Source organism: Ictalurus punctatus, chromosome 6 (assembly GCF_001660625.3).
Source record: "Ictalurus punctatus breed USDA103 chromosome 6, Coco_2.0, whole genome shotgun sequence".
NCBI classification, from domain to species: domain Eukaryota; kingdom Metazoa; phylum Chordata; class Actinopteri; order Siluriformes; family Ictaluridae; genus Ictalurus; species Ictalurus punctatus.
Genome location: NC_030421.2, coordinates 24,990,668 through 25,008,461, shown reverse-complemented (window position 1 = coordinate 25,008,461; position 17,794 = coordinate 24,990,668). Strand labels below are relative to the sequence as shown.

The 17,794-nt window shown below is 41.7% G+C and overlaps 1 protein-coding gene across 1 annotated transcript; it reads left to right on the top strand.

Annotated features, from left to right (window-relative positions):
• Positions 1–1,773: 1,773 nt before the first annotated feature.
• On the top strand, positions 1,774–15,973 carry LOC108266624 (ras-related protein Rap-2a). The gene is made up of 2 exons (XM_017470187.3): positions 1,774–2,824; positions 14,590–15,973. Exons 1-2 carry the CDS (start codon positions 2,511–2,513, stop codon positions 14,825–14,827), a joined length of 552 nt encoding a protein of 183 aa, XP_017325676.1. The 5' UTR covers positions 1,774–2,510; the 3' UTR covers positions 14,828–15,973.
• The last annotated feature ends 1,821 nt before the right edge of the window (positions 15,974–17,794 follow it).

Genomic DNA, 17,794 nt, shown 5'->3' with positions numbered 1-17,794 from the left:
CCAACTGCATAATGTATGCCAGCTATGTCATGAGGAACAGGACTCACAATAGGATTAACTGGAAAGGTGTTCAGAGATGACCAGCACGTTCAGTTTGCTGGGAGAGGTGATGGTATGCTTGTAGAAGCTGGAGAAAGTGCATGGTGATGCCCAGGTAGCAGCAGCACAGACTTCTTGGAGCAGCACATTTCTGAATAATGCCCATGAATAGGAAGCACTCATAGAGTGGCACGTCACTAAGAGGGTCAATGAGAACCAGTTTAAATCTCTGAAATCTAAAATTAGATGAAAACCACCATCTTCATCTTCTGAAAAAGGAAGAAAATTGTGTAGAACTCTGTTTTGAACCGTGGGGGTCTACCCTTTTGAGAGAATTGACCTCTCGGGTCAAACTAACCTGAATATATTGTGGTTCATGCAGGGAGACTACTAGTGATGTGACACAGACATGAACTGCAGGCATGTGACTCGAACTCCTAGTGATCCATCATATTCACTACAAAGCACACCACAGAGTTCAGTTCACAAAAATCATTGCACTGTCATGATGAATTCTGTCGTGACCAGAGCTGTATGAACAGATATCATCCAATCCTTTAGCAGCACCTGCACGCTAGATGGGACTGACCTAGAACCATTTTCAGACTTTGCAGAGTTTAACTACTTAATCTCTAAGAATTGCTTAAACGTGCCAGTAGACATAGCATCCTTGCGTTCCTTCCAGGAGGAGTGAGGAGGATGACTCATCATTGGGCTCTTAAAGGACATGAGTCCAGATGAGTCATTACATTGCCTTTTTCTGGCCTTTTATTGCTTATCAGTTGACACCAGACATAGGAATTTGTAACTAGCAAGCTGTTTGGGCTGCAGGGCTTGAGTCGAATTCAACTCTGAAGGGTCCGAATCTGCCAGCCAGCCGAGTGCGCTATATGAGCGCATGAGCTTGGACAGTGTCCTTTAGCTGGTTAATGCCAGTTTTCATTATATTTTCATTTACATTTATGGCATTTGGCAGACACCTGTATCCAGAGCGACTTACATTTATCTCATTTATACAACCGAGCAATTGAGGCCCTTGCTCAAGAACCCAACAGTGGTAGCTTGGCAGTGCTGGGGCTTGAACTCCTGATCATCTGATCAGTGACCCACAGCCTTTAACCACTGAGCCTCTTCCAAAATCTAGTGGAAAAACCTTCTCAGAAGTGTGGAGGTTATTATAACAGCAAAGGGGGACTAAATTTGGAATGGGATGTTCAAAATGCACATATTGGTATGATGTATGGTGTCCACATACTTTTAACCATATAGTGTAGCAGGCATTGGAGAACAGTAAGTCTATATATTCATATGGTGAGTGTGTGTGTGTGGTACGAGAAGAAGGGAAAGATGAGTTGCATGACAGTGGTATTACTGTAATACGGAGATGAAATGTCTTGGCATGCATGTACACATGCATAAAGTATCCAGGAGATGCTGGCTCCAGCCTTCTGGGGCAATGAGTAAGATTTCAATTGGGGTTCAGCAGAATTGCTCATTTTGCCTCAACAACTACAATGAAACAACAGTCTGAAACAGCACACACTGTTGCCCTTTTGGAAGGCCTGATCGTTTCCATAGCAACAACATCCAACGCGCTGCTCTTTTTGGCGCGTGTCCTCGAGCTTGTTGGCTATTGGACAGCAGCGTCTCGCCCCGCCCCAGACAGCTCCAACACTGAGCGGAAATCCGAGTTTGGAAATCCTCCGTGCCTCTTCCACACAGGCGCGGGGTGCGGTTTGAAGAGCGTGGCCGCGCCTATCAGCCTCCAGTCGCAGCTCCCATGCATGAGACGCTGATGACGTCCTTCGCCTGGCGCTGGCTACGGAAGCCGTGTAGGGAAACGGGCGGTAACGCGGCGGCGGCGGGCGCTTGTGGGTCTCCACCCGAGAGCATGGCGGCCGCGGATGTGTCGGTGCGCAGAAGAAGAGGCGAAATGAAGACACAGACGAGGGACTGTTTTCTCTAAACTTCCGACCTTGTGGTTGCTTTAAAGACGACCTCGTTTTTCATTTGCAGTTCCGAGATTCCGGGTGAAGCTTTGTTAGCTTAGCCAGTACTGCAGCTAATGTTACTCTGCGCAGGAGTAGCGCCGTTTTCCCCGTGTGGATGATTTAGGACCGTGAGCTCAGCAAATGAAAGAGCCCGAGCTGCCTAACGCGCCGACGCTGGAAATCGTGCAGCAGGTAACCGGATTGCGGTAATAGTCGACGCCGGGCAGGAGCGCGATAATGCACCACCGCGTCTTCTTCGTTTCCTTGTTCGGGCTCCGCGCCTTTGTGCGCCGCTTGTTTACTTCGCCTAGCTAAAAGCAAAAGAAGGGCGCCAGGAGCAGCATGGGACCCGCTCCGTCACTGGGACTGTAGCTAAAACGCAGCTTTGCCTTTTATTACGTGTTTTTAAATGACGAATACCGGGTGCTGGTGCACGCTCTGTGGTGTTTTTGTTTAAGTTTTAACGGTCCGCTAAGAGCTATGCGCGAGTACAAAGTGGTGGTGCTGGGCAGCGGCGGTGTGGGCAAGTCCGCCCTCACCGTGCAGTTCGTCACCGGCACGTTCATCGAGAAGTACGACCCGACCATCGAGGACTTCTACCGCAAGGAGATAGAGGTGGACTCGTCGCCCTCGGTGCTTGAGATCCTGGACACGGCCGGCACGGAACAGTTCGCATCCATGCGCGACCTGTACATCAAGAACGGCCAGGGCTTCATCCTGGTGTACAGCCTGGTGAACCAGCAGAGCTTCCAGGACATCAAGCCCATGCGGGACCAAATCATCCGCGTGAAAAGGTAGCGCCTGGAGGAACCGAGCCTGCAGTGCACTGACGTAGCAGTGATGGGTTCTGCAGTACTGTTTTACTGCTGGGTCTCTCTCTCTCTCTCTCTCTCTCTCTCTCTCTCTCTCTCTCTCTCTCTCTCTGTCTCTGTCTGTCTGTCTGTTATACATTCAATCACTCTCATATACACTCTCTCACTCTTACTTTCACACACACATTTTCTCTACCTCTTTATCTTCCTAAGCTTTACCACAGATCCTTAGGGGAAAACACCTGGCCTTTGAGCACTGAGTCGATGATTTAGCTGTGATTTGACTCTGGAGTGATGCTAGAATACCCCACATACTAAAGCCGACTGTTGAATTTGTGCGATGCTTTGCCTTCAGGACTGATCATTGTATGATTAACTACCGTACCTGCTCAAGATGGCAGCTACACATTGATAGCAAGAAAGCAAATAGTGTCTGATTTATACCCCCCCCTACACATTGATAGCAAGAAAGCAAATAGTGTCTGATTTATACCACAAGCTACTCGACCACTAACCCCACTTGTGTAGATCTCTTAAGGTGTCTGTGTTAAAAGTCGTGTGTGCGTGCGCACGTGTGTATTCGTGCAACCTATTCTAGTAGTATGGCATGTGGTACCACATTTTTAACATTATTTCCAGACTGTGAATTATACATCGACATTTTGGGATCTGATTTTTACCCCCCCCCATCGTGATTATACAGGGACTCTATGTAAAATGTGCATGTTTAGTCATTGGTCTTAAGTGTCTGATCTCTATTAGCTGTAGGCCAGCTGATCTACACATTACTAAGCACTATAGTCACAGAGCTACTAACACAATCCCGTAACAATCATATATTGTATAAATCAAGGCAAAATGTTTTTCAGTGCTCTTTTCCAGCTTGCTTCCAAATCAGCTGAGAGTTGAGACAAGTAGGGATCTACTGCGTGTGTGTTCGAAAATATTGTTGCAGAATAATGCACTGTAATGTGAAGCTTTATTTCTCACTAACTCCATGTTTCTTGATCGCTATCTCGCCAACAGTTACTCCTTTACACTTCATAACAGCACATATACTATAACATACAGCAGCGCGACATAATATGAAAGACTGAGCGACACAAAAATTTAAATAGGACACCACTCTTTTGCGCTCTTTCTTTTACGAGGACAGATCTGTGTTCTAAAATAACAAACAAACATTTAAATTCAATTAAATAGGCCTGTATTACTACAAACAATAATCTTAGCAAAGATACTAAATCAGAAGAAAGGAAGAGCGCGCAAAAATATTTCAGCTGTGTTGTGATTGGACCGTGGAGCTGTGCGCTGTGTTGTGAGTGGCCCGTGGAGCTGTGCGCTGTGTTGTGATTGGCCCGTGGCGTCAGTACTAAACCATATAAACAAGTATCTGTGCTGAATTATTCTACCCTATTTGTAAGGATGCCAAGAGCGCTGAACCGGGTCCTGCAGCTAGACCTACAAATAGTACACACTGTTGATAGGTCACACAACATGCACAGAATTGTCAGACAACCACAGTTTTCATAACGTAGGTTAGTGAGGACTACATTTTAACACAGTCTCCAGGAGTGTCTGATAACATTCCCATTTTTCGCAACCTTGCTGTCTCCTTTCACATAAAACCAAACAATCTTGAAGCTCTTCCATTATTGCTGCAGTTGTTCAGGCCCTACGGGATTTCACGATTTTGCAATCACAGAAATGAATGTAAAATCAAGCAAACTCCACAATATTCTAAGAAGTTTGCAGTGTTTCAAAATTACCGCAGATTTGGGCAAAGACACATGTGACATCACAGCACGCATTCAGGCAAAGCCCTGTTCGATTCACATGCATCGAATATGAGTAGAGCTAAAAGATCTCATTTACCAACAAACATCACCGAAAGACCGTGCAAAACAATTTTGTGCGATCGCGATTTTGCCAGTTAAAGTGGTTATCTGCAAAAAAAAGCACAAAAAACTCTGCAAGTTACAGCACAAATTTCGTGGAAAAAAAACTTCGCAAAATCAAAACTTTTTGTCTGCAACAGCCGCAAAAAAACTTGCCAAAATCCTGTACGGACTGGTTGTTAGTGTTTACTGTTAACGCTAGGATTATGTGGGAAATTATGTCATCACTCTATAACCTCCAGAGAGCCCCTCTAAGCGGGTAGTGTTACATGCTGGGGGAAACTCCAACAGGTTGTGGATAGTTCTGGATTCAGATTCGTTGACGTTATCCAGTGAAAAAAAGTGATATACGTGTGCTGTACAATGCTCACACACTGATACTGCCACATGTGCATTTCACAGCTGGAAGTGCACAGGAAACAGGAAACTCTGGAAATGCTTAGCATCCCTTGTAAATGTGTGTGTGTGTGTGTGTGTATGCACGCATGTTATGCAGTTGTGAAAGTGTCGTTTTTTTATCTATTAATAGAGTGGCTACGTGATTATGAAACCGTAATGTGCTTGAACGGCATCGAATTTTATTTAATAATTTTTTGGGAGCGTTACACTAGAATATGTATCTTTAGACCATAGGGACTCTAAACTTTGTGACACACTGTCTTAACAGTGCTGACACCCAGATGTCAAGACTATTCATAGATGTAGCTAGACCTTATGCCTAGATTGTCTGTCATCATCTGGAACTCTCAAGTAGACTTGGCAGAGCATTAAGAGACCAACTGTACAGAGTCATCTAGTCTAATTCATTGCTTGTCATTGACTGGGATAAATTTGGATTGGAAGACATTGTTTGAAGTGTTTCAAACCTCAAACATGACTAATAATACCAACAGTGCTTTCACTGAATGACTTTTCCCCACACTGTACAGTCTGTACAGGAGGTTTTTTTTTGTGATTGTTGTGGCCAAAAATACTTGATTTAGCTGCAGTTATTTTTTTTTTATTTTTTTTTTTGGCTATGCAACTTGTGAAGGTTTTTGTGCTTCTTTTTTTTTTTTTTTCTTTCCCCTCCCAGAAAACAGAAGACGTTTTAGTTGTACTCATGATCTACGCCTGTGAATCAAACGGGGCTTTGGCTGAATGCACATTGTGGTGACATCACATGAAGCGTCTTGGCCCAGATCTGCAGTAATTTTGAAAAATTAATGTCTGCGATCGCAAAGTCCTGGAGGGACTGACTGTATGGCTAATCTATTTTTTTCTGAAAAATGCATGCATATACTAGTGCCGAGCAAAGCTCCAGCTAGCGATTTTACTTATTGTCCTGTCAGGATCCTGAGCACGTTTTCCCCATTTACTCCCCAGGTCCCACCCACTAGCTAACTAGCACTATTGGCCAGGTCCCACCAACTAGCTAAGTCTCCCTTATCACATGACTGCTACCAACTGGGGAGGGTGAAGGCTAGCACATGCTTCCTCTGAGACATGTCAAGCCAACCTCTACAGCTGCGTCCAAAATCGTGTACTGTATCGGTACTTACTCCATTCGATGCGGTACCTACTGCTCGGCCATTGAAACAGTACGTAGTAATCAGTATGTGTGTAGTATGAATACAATCCCGGCCGTACTACAACCGCCATGTTGGCATTGTCATGTGACCTTGCCATCATCATAAACACAAAAATCTTAAAGGGACCACCAGATTAAAGCAAGCGCACTAACGGCAAAATGCACATCAGGAAATTTAACTGAATTTGTAATGTAATGTGGGCGGGGTTAACAGGCATGCATATATATAAATATAAATAAAATATTAAACAAGTCCTGTTTAACCAAGGTTTAATACTTCAAAAGAGCCGACGCGCTGTCTTCCGCCATTTACTTCTAAGCTCATCCGCACCAGTCCCGTTGCATTATGGGATTTTTTGACTTGTGTAGTGTCCATCCGTTGCTGCAAAATCTCTCCGGAAGCAGTACGCCATCTGGGTATTTCTCGCCTACTGAGAATTCAGACATACTACCCCTCTGCCGTACTGCTAATACGTGATTTCGGACGCGGCCTACAGCTTTTCTCTGTTGCTGCATCACAGGGCAGCATAACATATTCAAAGGAATGTACTAACTGCCCTCTTCCACATACATGAGCTCACAGATGTCCATGATTGGCTAGTGTTACACTGATTGATATGGGAGCGAGAGAATCCCATCTCTCCTGCTCAGACAGCACGGCCAGATTTGCTCTCTTGTACTCCTGGCCGTTGAACACATATGGCGTTGTAGATTCAAAGTCAATGATGGAGCATTTTGTTGTTTTTTTGTTTGTTTGTTTGTTTGTTTGGGGTGCTTTTTTTTGCATTTGGGAGCTGATTCTGAGCATGTTTGGCAAGAAAGGAGGTAGATCAACTTGTTGCTTCTCTATGTGGGACAGTTAAGCTCAGTGGGTAAAATGTTGGAATACTGATTGGAAGGTGAGCAAGGCCCTTAACCCTCAATTGCTCAGTTGTATAAATTAGATCAATGTAAGTCGCCCTGGATAAGGGCGTCTGCCAAATGCAGTAAATGTGTCGTAAACGTAGGCGCCCAGTAAATGCCCATTTTCATGTGTTGATGCTCCTGTCACAATTTGAAGATGTGAAGAAGCATACTGCAATAAATGACAAAAAAAATGTCCAGAAATGTCTTCAAATCAGTCGTAAAATTTGCCTTTTGGTTCTGTTTTTAGTAAAGAAAATATTTCCTGTTCAAATCAGATATGCTAAAAATAGGGTTTGGAGCTACGCGCCTGATCATAGTCCATGTCCTTACATTGTATCTTTTCACTGATGCACTTCAGACACACTACTGAAATGATGTCTTGATGTCTGTCAGTGAGAACTTTAGTGTTTATAGGGTCTTTGGAGCTGGCAGTGCAAGGGACAGGTCGTTAGCACCAGTGATGCAGGTGGTGAAAAGCTCTTTTTGGATACAAGGACAGAAGAGATGCTTTGGTCTGATCAGGACAAGACCCTGGGTTGTCCAGTCGGGTTTAGGACCAAAGGATGATCTCTGCTCTTCCCCTCCCCCTTAGCTGGTGTGTATCAGTAGTCATGTATTATATATAAGCTGTGTTTGTGTATGCCTGAGCCGCTGTGAATCTGCGCAGAAAGAGCTGCAGTGTGCCTCTGACAGACCTGAGTAGTGCAGTGGGAGTAGATGGATGTGTTTGTAACCTGAAAACCTACAATATAGATATCATATCAGATTACATGTACTGATGTGTATTTACACATACACACTGATGTGTGTGTAATCCTGTCCTTCTTAATACTTGGGGATCAAAAAGCCCTTGAAAGATAATCTCTCGTGTTATGTTCTACCAAGCTGTAGATTATGTACCAAATGTAATGTACTGTGTATATACATATTTCTTAAAAATGGATTTAACTGGAATATTGCAGGAAGTTTCAGCTCAAGGCCTTTGCTAGTGAAGCTCTCGTGTGTGTACACACACACACGCACACACACAGAGTGTAGGTGCTCTTGTTCTGTACATGTTTTCATTTAAATTCTGCCTCTATACGGAAAATGTTTGTTTTCGGTCGACCTCCCAGCATGGATAGACTGCTGCGTGCTTTATTTTGCTGCTGTGCAGGGCATTATAAACCCATATGAAGTGCAGATATACGACCTGAGGGCACGTTATGTTTTCCCTTCATCAACCATGCATTAGCAGTCTCTCTTTTCTCATCGAACTGGAATCATTGAAGAGGAGGATCTACAGAGTGTCACTCAATATTTCAGTTCCCTTTTTTTTTTTTTTTTTTTTTTAGACATTATTTTTTTCAAATGGTTAATATTCAAAAAAGTGGCATTGAGCACCATTCGACCTCTGCAACTGATCCAGAATGCAGCTGCTTGACTTATTTTCAACCTTCGTAAGTTCTCCCACACCACCCCATTACTACGTTCCCTCCACTAGCTTCCTGTAGATTTAAAACACGGAGGCTTGCCTGCAAGGCAAAAATGGACCAGCACCCCCTTACCTCAAATTACTTATCACACCCCACACTGCACCTCGCTCTCTCCCAACCTCCTACACCACTAGACTATATATATATATATATATATATATATATATATATATATATATATATATATATATATACACACACACATACATACACATATATGTACATACACATATACAAATATATATATATGTATGTGTGTGTGTGTTTGTGTTTTTCTTTCTTGATTACCTCCCAAAAGAGATACAAGACCGATGGTATTTTTAGTCCGTGACTTAGTGAACTAGTATCGGGATGTATTTATTGATGGACTTCAAAGCACTTCTGTAATTCGCTCTGGATAAGGGCGTCTGCCAAATGCTGTAAATGTAAATGCCCTAAATCAGTGGTCACCAATCCTCTTCCTTGAGATCTCCCATCCTGCGAGTTTCATCTCCAAACAAAATCTAACACACCTGTTTTAGTTGATCAAGAACTTCTTAAGGCAATGATTAGATGGTCCAGTGGACACAATTATGGTTGGAGCTAAAATCTTCAGGAAGGTAGATCTCCATGAACAGGATTGGTGACCATTGCTCTAAAATGTTCCTGTTCATTTTAATCACCCCGTAGCCATTCAGAGACCTTAAATCACATGACCATCATCACCTACTAACCTATACCAAATAAGTAGGCTAAAAAGATAGAAAATGCGAACACCAATACTTGCAGTATTCATAATCTAACCCCAAGAAAAACAAATGGAAATGTTGAACCACTTCCACATAACCGCTTATGGGGGTAGGTCATTTTTTGGGGGGATTAATTCTTCTTCCTCTGTAGACGAGTCTTCTCGTTCTACGTGAGGGATGCCTACGTTGCGGCTCATAACGTCACCAACTGAATTGGAAATATTGCGGAGTGACCCATTCTTATCATGGGGAGGAATTGTAGCAGTATTTCACGGACGATAGGATATGGCACAGCCATACTATTTAGCCAGATAGCAAGTCAATCAAACCATCTGCTTCCTAAATGACTTTCTGTAGAAAAACAGATCGGCAGAAACAAATGTCATTGGTGGCATATTTTGTAGCAAATCTTTTTTTTTTTAATTAGCAGATTTATGTATAATTGTGTCCTAAATGAGGTACTTCATGCCACAGATTCCAACCGGGTCTTATCATGATTATTCTGTGACTGCATCTCAAATGATATTCCACTGTGCAATGATTCAATAGTTATTTTTGGTCCACTAATTTGAAGTGGCATTCCAAGAGTGCTGATGTTTAGTACAACAGGTCCGGTATGTTAAAATGTTTGTGTCACTCTTCTTGTCTGTGTACACTACATAAAAAGTCAATCGCACAATAGTTCATTACACTGAAGCCTTTACTCCGCTTAATACGGGCTGTTGGCATGGCAACACGCAATGCTCGTTCTCAATCCAGCTGTAGCTTCTTTGGGAACTATTTTCATTGATGGAAAAATAAACAAAATATTTGGCCATATTGTGTCTGAAATGTCAGTTAGTAAATATTAATTTCTTGTTTATAGAACTGTCATGGAAAAGCAATATCCCACTCGCAACCGCGCTGCTGTACTGAATATCAGCATGGCTGTGATTACCTGTGGCTTCATGCCTGAAGCTGAATCGCTGCTGATATTCATTAAATCAGCGCTCTTGCTCATGCGATATTGCTCAAATAGCACACTGCACTGCTACTACACCACCCTTACGTTGCAAACTATTGTAGTAAGTAAGAAGGCATTTGGGATTCATCCCATGTGAATTATTTGAATTGAATATTCAGGTGTTTGTGGAACTTGGGTCACCTGAGACGTTTAAAATCCTGCTGCATGCCAGGGACAAAGAGTAAAAGCAGTAGGCAAATAATGAGGATGTTGCAGTCCTAATGCTGAGTGTGAGTGAATGAAAGCCTGGATCAATAGTGAACTATATTTGATGAGCTTTAGTATTGCTATAGTATTAGAAATGCGAAGACGTGCGATTAGGGTATCCCTTGTAAATAGATGACACGAATATGTATCCTATATAAAGGAATAATAAACGAATGCTCGGCTCAATAATGTTAAAGTACGTTTCGATTACTAAACCTTTTAACTAATTAAAATGGCATTACAGTTTTTTAAGGAATTTGACGGCTCTCATTTTCTCACATTTTCTGTGTGTGGCCAAGGCGTGTGTAATCAGTAATAGGTAGTGGCTGGGCTTTTTATTGTGATGGCCACCATCTTGGCACATCACACCACTCCTCCTCCTACTCTTCCCCTGCTGTAGTTTCCCACAGAAGCACACGTACACACCGCACATCCTCATGAAAGACAGCTCCCCAAAAACCACTGCCATGTCCACACACCCTCATTACACACACTGCACAGCACAGCGATCAGTCCACCACTATAATCAGTGATTTATTTAAAGAGCTGTATCGTGGGAGTGTGTGTCTGTGTGTGGACAGGGTTTTTTTTTTTGTGTGTGTGTGTGGGGGTAAAAATAGTTTAGTGTGGCGCTAGGGTCTGATTTCCGCACAGCCTCTCTCACACCCACACAACATCTCTGAGTGGCTGTCCTGTCATAAATTCAGCGGTTTAGGAACACAGCACTCTACAGAAGTGAGGTTCACTTGTGAAGGATGTGAGAATGTGATTGTTTTGTGTGAAGGACCTGTTGGTTTGTACCGTTTTGTCACTGGCCCACTGTTGTGTAGTGTAGTGCTTCTATTTATGTCAGCTAGGATTAGGCAGGCCTCTTTTTGCCACCGCACAGTCCAATTTGACATTTGACAAGTAGTTCACATCACCATAGCAACCATAGCAAAAGACATGACTTCCCCCCCCACTCCCTTTCAATCTGAGTGCAGAAGTTTCCTCCAACCTCCTCAAAACATGTCAGGGAGTGGATTGGTATGTGTGGTGCCATGTGATTGGTGTCCCGTCCAGTGTGTGCTCCTGGGATATACTACAGATCCACCACGAGCCTGACCATGATAAAGCAGTTATTAAAAATGAACAATTACATGAGGTAGCAGTGTTCCTTGCTTTTCCAAATTTATGGATGAACTCCTGGTTTTAGCTGTAAACTGCCACAGAGTCAGTCACTGAACTAAAATGCCTCATGAATTGTCTGATGAAAAAAAAAAAAAAAAAATTTGCTTCACATTATTACAAAACTTTACTGCTCCTCTGTTTTATCATAAAATGGAAATGAGATGCTCCCATAGAGACTCATCTGCTAAGATCCCATATTCAAAACATTATGCTGAGGCTGCTCCTGCGTTAATCGCAGACAGGAAATGACCAAGAAAAAGAGAATGTAGTTCACATTATTTTTACAGTGCCAAGACTTTACCCACTTCCTTACAGTGATGGGGTTTGCGGGTTCCGAGCTCAGGAACGGCGATTCAGATCCCTACTCCACTTTATTATGTGCAGACCTGACCAGCACAGTGCCACACCATAGTGTGTGTTTGTGCCTTTCACAGCATGGTGCACGACTTAATGTCATGCATATTTCATACAGTAAAGCCAGAGCCTAATGAGAGAAGTCCATTCTGTTTGACAGGGAGGCAGAGTGAGACGTTAACACACTGTTGGTGATCTGTGCATTTGAAATGAGTAGACCATTAAAGCAAACTATTAAATCTCTAGTCATTTCTCTTATGATTAGAGCATCCAGGAGTATTAATGCTGCTGCCCTGCTGATTCCTCATAGGGTCGTTGTCTTGCTGCATGATCCACTTTCTCTTGAGATATAGTTCATGAACAGATGTCCTGATGTTTTCCTTTCTAATTCGCTGGTATAATTTAGAATTCTTTGTTCCATCAATGATTGCAAGTCATCTTGGCCCAGATGCAGCAAAACAGATCCAAACTATGATGATATTACCACCATATTTTACAGATGAGATAAGGTTCTTATGCTGGAATGTAGTGTTTTCCTTTCTCCAAACATAGTGCTTCTCATATAAACCAAAAATTCTATTTTGGTCTCATCTGTCCACAAAACATGTCTCCAGTGGCCTTCTGGCTTGTCCATGTGATCTTTAGCAAACTGCAAAGAGGCAGCAATGTTCTTTTTGGAGAGCAGTGGCTTTCTCCTTGCAACCCTGCCATGCACATCATTGTTGTTCAGTGTTCTCTTTTTGTCGGACTCATAAACATTGGCTAATGTTAAGGTGTGAGAGGCCTTTAGTTGCTTAGAAATTACCCTTGGTTTCTTTCTGACCTCGCAGACTATTACACATCTTGCTCTTGGAGTGATCTTTGTTGGTTGACCTGTCCTGGGGAGGGTAATAATCGTCCTGAATTTCTGTCTGATTGTGGATTGGTCAAGTCCAAACGCTTTAGAGATGGTTTTGTAACCTTTTCCAGCCTGATGAGCATCAACCCCCCCCCCCCTTTTCTTTTTTTTTTTTCTTTTTTTTTTTTTTTTTTTTTAACCCCCTGAGGTCTTCAGAAATCTTCTTGGCTCATGCTGTGATACATGAAGATGTGTTGTGAAGATTTTGATAGATCCCTGTTCTTTAAATAAAACCGGGCGCTCACTCACACCTGATTTATATATTGAGTGTAGATATGAGCTGCTAAACTGACCTCTGAGGAGCAAACAGTCATTCTTGGATTCAATTATGATAATGTGCCACCAATTACTTGTTTGTGTACTGTTGTTTTCACAGCTGACAGGTTATGATGTAAGGGATAATCCACAGCTAGGTGTGCATTACACGATTTTAAAGCACGATATGGAGGTGAATAATCACCCAATATGAAGCGGAGTGCATTAAAATGGTGTAATGCAGGCCTAGCCGTGGATTATCCCACTTGTACCGTGGTCACTTGCCAGCACTGACAACTTCAAGCTGTCACTGATGTTTACAGAGCAAAATTTGACTGAAAAGATAAAAAGAATGGTTAATATACCGGTCGTTAGATCTAGAATTCTACCCACGCTAAATCATACACGGAGATAAAGAAGTGCGAGGAGATTTCGTTTATGTGAATGAATTTTAATAAAGTTTTTAGAGAGAGATTGTGTGTGTGAATTAACTGTGTCTGTACTGTGTCTCTATTAATAATGAAGCTGTGAGTTTAACTACAGTATGCAGCTGTAACTGTATGTTACTATGGTTACAGTTGTTTATAGGCAGCGCATTAATCCCCAACGGAGATTACACTGACTAGAACTACCTGCGCATTCAACACCTTCTAGCCAATCAGAATCAAGTATTCAGACACACCATGGTATATTTGTGATGTAAAGCAATATAGCACAAGGGAACATTGTTAACTTGTGGGTAACAGTCACTGAGGGAATGGCTTCATATGTTGCCATCATTCCGATTACTCGGCTACACTGTTTGTGGGTGTGGCTAATTCATACTTAACAACAGTAATTAAGGAAATCACAAAAAGGGTTTTACATTTTCTTGAGTACTTTTTGTAACATCTAGTGACGTTCTCCTCTAAAGCACTGCTTTCTGTGGGGCTACACGTGTTTATACAATACAATAAATAATAAACAAAAAAAATTGTGAACCACCAACATCCAACCAATCGAGATATGAGGGTGTCTTTAATTTCCTTACGGTCATATTGTCCATCAATTCAGAACGCTCACATTTTTTGCTCTAGCATTCATTCAAAACTAGACTGCACGCTCGTTTCTTCAAAGTGACTGCATTTGTTTTCATTTTGAGTTTCAATACAGGTAGCTTCAACTAACTTCCACCATCATCGCTGAATGGAACTGTCTGATTATTTTGTTCTAAACATTTAGTCATTAAAAGGTTTAAGATATGAACAAAAGGCCTGAGCCTGACATTTGTTTTCCCTCCGCAGGTATGAGAAGGTGCCGGTGATCCTGGTGGGCAATAAGGTGGATCTGGAGAGTGAGCGGGAGGTGTCGGTGAGCGAGGGTCAGGCTTTGGCTGAGGAATGGGGCTGCCCCTTTATCGAGACCTCAGCCAAGAGCAAGACCATGGTGGATGAACTGTTCGCCGAAATCGTCCGACAGATGGACTACGCAGCGCAGCCAGACAAAGACGATCCCTGCTGCTCCTCCTGCAATATACAATAACCCTCCAGTACGAGGGCTCGCACATACACACACACGCGCACACACACATGCACAAACAGGCAGGAACAGTCATATACATTTACAAAATACACATATTTCAGTAGATGTTCTTTCTGGTGCATCAGATTTCTCATAGTGTAAACCATTCTGGCGTATATATGTCCGAATGAGGAGTTTTTGTCACTTTACTTGACTGACTCACAGAGAAGTGCACTGGCCTTATGAGTGAGTACCCTGTTTCCTGATGGAGTTTAGTGTCCACTTCTCCTGACTTTGTTAACACTATTTAGCCATTGGGTTTTTTTTTTTTTTTCTTTTCATAAATTGTTTTCCTGTTGACTTGACCCATTTTGATTGAAGATGTGTTTTTAATAATGTAACTTAGACGGAGCTCTTATAGCCGAAGGACCGACCTCCACAACCTCAACCATTAAACTTTAATAAAAGATTGATTAGCGGTAGAAAAAGATAGGATGAAACAACCACTCCAACACTACAAAAAAAAAAAACATTTCAAACATCTCCTTTCCCCATTTGGTTTCAGTTGTGCTGAAGGATGAACTTGTAGACTATTATGTATTTTTTTTTTTCTTTCTTGAGCATCAGTGTGATGTTGTATCAGTTGTGTGTTCTCTTTCTGAGCGATGATGACAGGACTCTGACCACAGAAATCGCAGGCCTCTTTCAGTTTCTGTGGAGTTTTCATCATCCAGCATTTGAATTTTGCTCCTGAGTTGGGTTAAACATTCTTCACATGGTGCCATCCAACTCCACTATAGTGCTAGCGTTTCACACAAAAAAAAAAAAGGTGCACAGGGAGAAACCCATTTCAAACAGAATAAAAATGAAAATCATTGATGATGATGCCGGTAGTCTAAACACAATATGTGGACGTTGCCAGTTCCACTCCGGCTCCTCCTTCCTGTGAGCCTGTAGACTACATGCATGGCCAGAATACAGAACAGCCTGAAGCAGATTTAAAGAGTTTGAGCCTAAACGACGATCACTCCGGTCAGACCAGAGCAGTGAGGTGCTGTGTATTCATTGTTGATTTTATATTTTTTTATGTGAACATTTACTCTCTCCTTCCTGAATGAATGGTGACACTCTTTCATTTGGCACCTCAATAAAGTGTGTTCAACACATCGTCCTTGCTAACACTCCTTTTAATAAAAGTTATGACTGTAGGGAAGGTCATTTTACAGAAAAGAGAGTTTGTCATGTACAATCTGCCCTGCTTTTATTTAAATGATGGTAAGATGGTGTGTTAATCTGTACATGTGGGAGTGTGAAAAGACATTAATCAGATGATGCCAGTGTGTATGTGTGGGCATGTTTACATATCATGGTGGGGACCAGATGTCTGACAGTTTTGACCTTATTTGGACTTTTGTCTGGTCCCTATGAGGAAAACTGATTTATATTTATATATATATATATATATATATATATATATATATATATATATATATATATATATTGTGTATGTATGTATGTATATATATATGTGTGTGTGTGTGTATATATATATATATATATATATATACACATACACACACACATATATATGTATGTGTGTGTGTATGTATGTATATATATGTATGTGTGTGTGTATGTATATATATGTATATATATATATAATACAATATAAAAAGCCCTTTTGGCTTTAGATTTTTGGTTTTAGGATTAGATTGTTTGTTTTGTGTTTACTTTGTCTGGTAACATTTTCATAAGAGTAATATCAGTATTGCAATTTTTGAATGTTTTTTTTTTCTTTATTTAGTTTTTTACATGCACACATAAACCAGATTCATACATTTAGTGGTGGGATTCGGGTTCAGATTCCATTCTCATGGAGGAAAGCAGTTGCTGCACTAATAGCTATTTTAAAAAAAAATGGAGTGTGTCAGTTAGTCCAGAAGAGCTCTGCTTGTAAAATAAAAGCCCCATTTAGCATTCTTACACTAATAGTAACAGTTCCACTGTGCTACAGATGGTAAAAGTGATGAAGGGTGAAAGAAAGATGTTGATTGAGGGGAAAATTAGAATGAAATTCCTCTTGTTCTTCTGTTCTGGCTGCTTTGTGCCCCCCACCCCGCCCCCTTGTTTCCTCTTCTGAGACACTAGTGTTAATAGATTTGAATGTGTGAACTCGTGTAGTGTCATGGCTGTAAATGAGTGTGTGCTTTGAGTATAGTCCCATGGATTATTACTCACACACAGGACATTTACATTTGTTTGGGTATATTCTATATCCTTTGTATTGGGGGGGAAAAAAGCATTTGTAGGTCAAAGACCAAGTCTGTAAGCCACTGATGATACCTTGCCACAGCTATTTGAAGTTTGTTTTAACATCATTGTCTTTTTATGCCTCCGCTGGGTTTTTGGATTGTATGCCTATCCAAGATTCTCGTTAGGATGGTATTTCATGAACAAGCGGTTGACTGTTTGTAGCGTTTATATGAAATGATCATCGTGACCAGTAGATGAACTAATTAGAATTTGGAATTGACCCTAACAGGGTCAAGGTTATGGCAAGGTCAAATGTCTGAAATCGTTTTTTTCTGTAATAACTGCCTTCATGTTTGAAGTTTATTTTAAGGGTATGTGAGGCATACAAATTAGTAACAAGAAGGACTTGTTGGCGATGAAGGCAGAGATGAGTAGAACACCAGGACCGTCAACCCCATTGACCAGTCTGTAGTTTTTTTGTGACTGTTGCACCCACAAATGCTTGATTTGCTGAAAATTTGTCATTTTCAAAATTTGCTATGCAACGTTCAGAGTTTTTCTGTTTCTCTTGTGGAAAACTACGTGAATTTATGAAATGGCACAAAATTGTTTTGCATGGTGTTTCGCAGTGATGTTTGACCTTTTGGCTGTACGTTGTGCAACACATTACTCGAACAGGGCTTTGGCGGAATGCACATTGTGATGACGTCAAATGATACATCTTAGCCCGAATCT

Bases quoted from the DNA above. Each gene is read 5' to 3' on its own strand.
- LOC108266624 (XM_017470187.3), top strand. From the start codon at position 2,511: ATGCGCGAGTACAAAGTGGTGGTGCTGGGCAGCGGCGGTGTGGGCAAG. The intron at 2,825-14,589 runs GTAGCGCCTGGA...TTCCCTCCGCAG, and splicing joins CAAATCATCCGCGTGAAAAG to GTATGAGAAGGTGCCGGTGA.